The sequence below is a fragment of the Benincasa hispida genome, chromosome 1, assembly GCF_009727055.1.
Source record: "Benincasa hispida cultivar B227 chromosome 1, ASM972705v1, whole genome shotgun sequence".
Lineage (NCBI taxonomy): Eukaryota > Viridiplantae > Streptophyta > Magnoliopsida > Cucurbitales > Cucurbitaceae > Benincasa > Benincasa hispida.
The window spans coordinates 29,040,783-29,048,362 of record NC_052349.1 but is presented as its reverse complement, the minus strand read 5'-3'; the positions used below and the strand labels follow the sequence as shown (position 1 = coordinate 29,048,362).

The following is a 7,580-nucleotide window of genomic DNA, read 5'->3' as shown; positions in this document are numbered from 1 at the left end:
AATCGGATTCATCTTTCCTGTTCTTCTGTCCCAAGGAGGTTTTTTTTAACAGCTGGAACCAAATTATTATTTGTCATTTGCAAAAACAATTCTTATTTTTCTAACTCCAAACTCAAGCTTTGATACCATTTTATTGGAAGTATGTGATGGACCCTCACAGATATATAATCAACAAAAGAATATTTGAGAGAAAACAAAACACTTATATTTGAAAGGCTTTTCAAACTAACTCTCTTTGTGTATTACTCTTCTTTCTTGGTTGCTTTACAATACAAAACTAACTCCCTTTGTGTATTTTTCTAACTATTAATGTTAGTGAACTTTCAAAAATTAGTCATTTTGGCTTTATCTTTATTTTGTTTTTAAGTAATTAAATGGTGCATGTGTATTAATTCATTGATATGAGTATAATTTCAAGCCATAAAGGATTAGAGATATACATCTTTGTATATAGTTGTTAGACGAAAAATAATATAATAAGAATTAAAATGTTTTTTTTTATTTGAAGTTTAAAGCCTAAGATAGATATACATTGAAGATTTATGGTGATGAAACAAATATATAAAAGTCTAGAAACCAAAACAAAATAAAATAAATGAGAAAGTTTGAGAATGAAAATGATATTTAATGGAACATTTAAACAAAAAAACAAAGCACATTATAGAATCTCGTTTCTTATTTTATTTTAGTTTTTACTTCAGTCTCGTTTTTTGTGAATAAAACTCACGCATCGCAACTTTTGTGGGCATTTTCAAAATTGAACACAAGGGTAGTTTATAATTTTCTTTGCCTCTCTTTTTAAAGGGTTAGGTCAAAAGTCTATTCTAGGAATTCCTTTTTTTATTTTTTCTTGTCAATAAATAGAGTATGATGGTAAATATCAATTAGATATTCATTTTGGCCAAAAGTCTATCTAATATGTTGATTTTATTTAGTTTAATTTTTTTTTATTAATGGATCTCAAATTGATTTATAAAGAATATCTTGAAAGAGAGAGAGAGTTAAAATGAGCATACTATAAATCTCAATACTTTTTCTGTAGTTAAATTATAAATCTAACTCCTAAATTTTTGAATTTTTTTATCTATGTGATCATCAAAATTTAACAGTATCTAATAAATCATATACTTTTAATTTTGTGTCTAATAGATTCTTAAATTTTACAACCTGTCTAACTTTTTGAATTTTTAATTTTGTATCCAATAAGTCCTTAGATTTATAATTTTGTATCTAATAAGATCTTAACTTATTTGAATTTTTTAAAAAAAGAAAATTATAGAGGTACTAGATACAAAATCAAGAGTTTAGGGTTTCATTCACAATTTTTTATATAAGAAATCAAAAGTCCTAAGATTTATAATTGTGTCCAATAAGTTCTTTACCTATTTGAAATTTTTTTTGAAAAAAAAAATTATAGAGGTAATAGACATAAATCAAAAGTTTAAAGTTCCATTAGACATAAAATACAATTTTCTATATAATAAATTAGTTAGTTTTAGAAAAATATCAAATATGTCAAGTATCTATTGGATGAAGAATATAATTGAAACATCAAGAATTTATTAGACCTTTTTTTTAAGTTTAGGGTGAAAGTCGGTTTTATTGTCATAGTTTTGAAGCTAACCAAGAAACAAACCGAATCAATCAATTTTATAAATAAGAAAATCAAACCGATATCTAATAAATAACAAAACCAATCAAGGGAATTGATGGCTTGGTTCTCGATTTTTAGCATTCACTTTTTCTTTCTTATTTCCACTTTATATATATATATATTGGAATTGGACATTTTTATTTCTTTTATTAGTCTTTTTTTTTTTCAAAATAATACACATATCTGCATCATAATAATTATTGACCATTTTTTAAAATAACTATAAATGCACCATAATATTTAAAACCAAGATGTTGAATTTTATACTAAAAAGTCAAGCCAACCTAATAATAGATCATTTAGATTCATTTTAATTCTTCAGTTTTTCAATTTTTTGTTACACCCTGTTAAATTACGTTGGTAATAACAATTTTAAAAGGGAAAGAAAATGAAGACATGTGACAGAACACCAAAATCCAATTCAACAGAACAAATATTTGTTTCATAGTAAAATATTACTAAAAAATGTGTCGTGTAGAATTGAGAAGGAGGTGTCTGTTACACACTTGCAAACATATTAGTAGACCTCACTTGCTCCTAAAATGGACAAACTCATTACACCTATAAATCTCCCACAACAATCCAGCCCTTTCTTCTAATCTCGACCATTTCTTTCTGAGGTAATCCAACAACTTCAAATAATTTCTTTTACTTAATTAAGCATGTCCAGTTTATTGCAGACAAGAAATTCAAGGGCTTTTTGTGATTCAATTTAGCTTAAATTGTAGTTTCTTCTCCATGATTGCCCTAAATTAGCTTGGTTTCTTATACTGTACTTTCCCCTTTTTATTTTTAATTTTCTGAAATATTACAACTAGACTTTACAAAACCAACGCACAACATTCTCTTTGGGAATCAAAATGTAGCAATGAATGTTTGGATTCTCTTGCAATCATTATTGTCTTTAAAAGGGGACCAATTTGTTTCAAGTCGCTCTCCTTTTTTGGGTGATGTCCCAAAAACCTCGGCCTCTGTCCATGTCTTTTCCCGACAATCCTTTGGACCATTGTCTGTCTCTTGCAATTTTTTTACCCATTCAAAATTTGAATGAAAAATGAAAACGACATAACTTTCTCTGACAGTTAAACGGGAGAGAAGTTTCAAAATTTTCAACACCACTCAACTCAATACTGTTGGTGGATGAAAAAGTCTGATCATTCTTTACCATTCACCAACTGTTTGATATTTGGCCTCATCCAATTCTTCTTCACCACCAATTTAATCTCAATACTCCCTTCTTTTTTCCTTTTTTCTAATTCAAGGACGACAACTTATCTACGTATCAGAATTCAGAATCATGGAAAACAATTCTTTCTTTTCTCACTTGACGTCTTTTTGTACGTCTGTCGTAATGTCGTGGAGTTTTAACAAGTTTTGAATGGACGTGTTGATGTCTCGCATCTACGGTTCAAACTTGTGATGAATAAAGTGAATATCTTTTTGGAAAGAGAATCTGTCTTCTTCATGAAGTATATAGGGAGGGGAAAATGATTAATAGAGATGTGGGGTTGAATGTACTGATGCAAACACTACATTATATTTGCTTGTAGGGACTCAAATTTCTGTTCCTTTTCCACCTTTTTCTCTTTTTTGAATTATTAATTTCACTGTTTCTTGCCCAATCACAAACATAAGAATTAGAGAGAGAGGAGATTGAGGTTTTCCATATATATATATACACATACATACACACATATGTGAACCACAAAGCCCCTGTGGACATGTTCCGTAAAGAAGAGAGTTTTCACTAGCTATTTCCCTTTGTGTGTATATATTAGTATCTTTGAACTTGTGTTCTGCACATATATTGAGATAAAGCAAAGCTGCTGGAAATGGAGACATCTCAGCCTCTTTCTATTGACAGCTTTTCATATAGTTGGCTAGTGAATATAAAGCCATCTCTAGAAAGCTCAGGTAACAACTCCTTTAGGACCTCACTCGATGCTTCCGATGAAGCTTCCTCCTTCATCGAGATGGACCCGAGAATGCCACCCTCCAAGAGATTTTTTAGGAATTCTCAAGACTTTAAATTTGATTTCCCTGTCTCGCCGCCTTCTCTCACTTTTGTACATGCCGACCAGCTGATTTCCAATGGTTGTCTTGTGCCTTTTTTCATTGATCCAGTGAAAGTTCAGAAATATGAGGATGAAGATTACAATCCAAATTTTCAAAAATCTTCCCACACAGAAAACGACGTCCATCCAGCCAATACTTCTGACTGCTCGTCGATGAGAAAGTGTCGGAAACTATCGAAGAAAGTGTTGCAGAAGTATTTGAGTTTTTTCAAGCCATTGTACCAAAGAATACGAGGTCATAGAGCATCAAGTTCCAAACCAGAAAATGTTGGTAGAAGATCCAAATCTATGAAGAATTGGGAATATTCATATGAAGCATCGCCACGGATAAGCGTAGCTTACTCTGCCGATGATTGGCGTAGATCCTGTGATTCCGAGAGCTCAATCTACGAGGCAGTCCTCCATTGCAAGAAATCTATAGGTATGTGAAGCATATTATAGTTTGATCATCATCAGAGTCAATATGGTACTAGTTTTTTTTTTATTGAACACTTTGTTTGGATTCTAATGCTTAATCAAACCTTTACCATCTACAGGAAGATGAGATCGAGTAATTTCAGACGAAAAATCAGGAGAAAGAAGTGAAAGCAGAGAGGATGATAATAAACAAAAGATTAATTCAAGACAGACAAACAGATGAGAGAAAAATGAGACATGAAATGATAACATCCACTAAGCTTTTTGTCCATTTCTTCTACTTTTTCTTAGATTCAAATGTACCATACCATTTTGTCTGTGAGGAAAGTAGAAGCTGTATAAATGAATAGGATTGCAAATTTCAGACCTTACAGAGGAACAGGAAGGGTCACCATAAATTTTGTTTGTCCTTGACTGTTATGTAATAAAAATCCATATAACATGAGAACACTTGTTTCAGTATGCCCGTGACCGAGCGAGCAGGTTCCTTTAGGTAAATACTCAAATGCCATATGAAGTTGATGAAGATGAATATAATTTTTGTTCTTTACTTGGAGTTCTGTAGATAAGTTAAACAATCAAGTGACTCTTTGTTCATATTTCTAATGAATATAATGCATTCGGACTGATATGATGGTAACATAAGAATGTCTTCTAGTTTGCATTTTGCCCTTTCTTGACAGTGGACTGAGTTTTTAGATGGGAATCCAATCCATATCTTAAAGACTTGGTAGCTATTCAATGAGGTTATAAGGAAATTGTGGTGGGGTCCCCTTCGTTGCTTTTGTTAAGCAAGGAATCCATAGCATGTTGTCTTCTTTTCATTTGCACATGAAAGCACTCCAACTTGCTTTTTCATTACATGTTCTTTATTGACAATAATTGTCGTGTTTTGTTTCTTCAATTCACCATGATTTTTAAGATGTTAACAATAATCTCATATAGTCTCACTCTAACCTAGGGGTATTGGGTGTTATTAAGTTGCATGATGTTGATTCTTAACCATGAAGTTTAGGAAACTTTTCTCTCCAGGGTAAAGAACACATGCAAAGCACGTAAAAATGTCAAAATTTAAATTTATAGTTTTAAATCCACCGACGCATGTTTTTTATTATACATACATCTCAACTATAAGTGAAAGAATGTATCAATTTGGTATGTACCCACTCCTAAACAGTTATAACTCATTGATATCAATTATATTTATTGGACTCAATAGACACATACATTCAAAGAATCATCTCCCATCAGTTCGAAAAGTTGCATCCTATCACGCATCAATTACACCTAACAGAGACATATATTCGAAAAGTTGTCCTATCTAGAAAGGGTGAGATAGAAATTTTTAAATAAAATAAAATAAAGGGTAAAAGAGGAAACAAAGGATTTTCCTATATTGCCTCATTTATATAGATTTAAATAGATTATAGATATAGATTACATATTTACCTCCTATGTTTTATCTCTAGGTGCACTTTGATTTTCGTGCTTAAGAATATTGTTTTATTATTATTTATGTAATAAGTCATTCTTATCTTATAATTAAAACTTATCCAATGACTTTGTCCTTAATTAATAAGGAGTATTAGAATAATTCTATACTTTTTAAGAAAATGAAATGCAACTTTCATTGTGAATATATATATATGAAAGAAGGGCATCCAATAAATCAAGCCCATAAAAGGAAGCCCTATAAACCCTATAAGAAAAAAAGACTACAATAAAAAATAAATAAATAAATAAGACCTAATAAATAATGATAGAAAGAATTTGCCATCGGTGCCTAAAGAGACACAGAACCTAACGAGAGGCTAAATGTCATTAGGACCCTCTCAATTTCTCTAAGAGGTTGTTTGTTACATGGAAATCTAAGATTCCCGTGGAGTGGGCATCTAGACTACCTCGTTTGTTTTATGATACTATAAGATGCCCAAGTATCTAGAGATTTCTGGCCATTCTAGAATGTCCCTACAGAGAACATCTCGAGAATTTTGGATATCCTTCTGAAACATAGGTTTTCTAGATTCTCGTGTTGAGGACATCCCCTTTTCACTTTTTAATCTTTCCCTATATATATATATATATACACTCCTCTTTGTTTTCATTTTATAATTAAAATAAATATTGTATTTCACTCTCTTTAATTATATTTTTTTTACTTTTTAGAAATATATTAAAATTAATATTTATTTTATAAAAAAATCTTAAATTAATATATATTATTATGTTGAGAAAAATATAAAATAAAAATAAGATTTTCAAAAATAGAAAAATAAGAAAAACTATTTACACAAAATAGCGAAATTTTAATCTTCTTTGATAGAGGCTGATAGAAGCCTATCAATGATAGAAACTGATACAAGTCTATCAATGTCTATTAGTGTTCTTTTGTTATTTTTGTAAATGGTTTAACTGTAAAAATTTTCCAAAATAAAATAATATAACTATGTTAATTTAAAAAGAAATTCAAATTAATAAAAACAAATACGTATGTTATTTAAGTTCAAATTACACTAAGTTAACTATAAATTAATAAAAAGTCATAAAGGTATTCTTGGAACATTATGTAAATTTAAAACATTCCCGAGTAGAAGTCTTACGAAACAAACACAGTCATCCAAATATTTCCAAATATCTTTAAAAATATTCTTACAAAACAAACATGATTGTCAAAGGATGTTGAACATTTGTAATCTCTAACATCTATAATTATTTTTATTTAGATATTTCGATTATCTATATTCCCAGAAAACAAACGACCATCAAGGTTCGGTTGTTCATCTTCTACATATACCTCACAACAAAGCGTATAAACCGGGCGTGCCACAAGAATTCCCCCTCTCGGTAAAAGAATGCTCTAACTATAGTTGTTAATCCTAGAACCTTTCCTAGTTTTCAACCCATTCAACCAATATGGCATATTAAATCCTACATCCTTAAAGAAATTTTATTTTAATAATAATAACAATATTAAAAAAAAAAACATAAGTTTAACTATCATTTCAACAAGACTAGAGAGATTTGACCTTTTGACCTCTTCATCGATACTACAAATAACTCATCACTTTGAATTTTTGGCTAAGGATAGAGACAATAATGGAACTTTAAAAGTAAGAGTAATCAAACAAAGGGCAAGATTCTATTGGGAGAGAGTAGGAGTTGGGGAGCGTAGAACTATGAGCTCCACTCCTCGTTTAGTCCAAGGAGTTTATGATCCCCACAACTAAAGAAATTCAATTTTATGCCTTATTAACTTCTTATATTGTGGGCATCAAAAGTTTACAACTCTCCAAGCTTCACAACTATTTAAAGTTCACAACTCCGCTTCTTACCCCAAACACGTTAAGAATTAAAAATGTTGTACCACCTAATCCATAACATACCAATCTCCACCAGTCTCATTCTATATTTGATTTCTCTGAAAATGATGATGA

The 7,580-nt window shown here is 30.3% G+C and overlaps 1 protein-coding gene across 1 annotated transcript; it reads left to right on the top strand.

The window, feature by feature from the left end:
- Positions 1-3,240: 3,240 nt before the first annotated feature.
- LOC120087200 (probable membrane-associated kinase regulator 6) lies at positions 3,241-4,745 on the top strand. Its single transcript, XM_039044110.1, has 2 exons — positions 3,241-4,150; positions 4,266-4,745. The coding sequence occupies exons 1-2, from the start codon at positions 3,487-3,489 to the stop codon at positions 4,271-4,273; spliced, it is 672 nt and encodes a 223-aa protein (XP_038900038.1). The 5' UTR covers positions 3,241-3,486; the 3' UTR covers positions 4,274-4,745.
- The last annotated feature ends 2,835 nt before the right edge of the window (positions 4,746-7,580 follow it).

Excerpts from the sequence above, each read along its gene's own strand:
- LOC120087200 (XM_039044110.1), top strand. The coding sequence starts at position 3,487 with ATGGAGACATCTCAGCCTCTTTCTATTGACAGCTTTTCATATAGTTGG.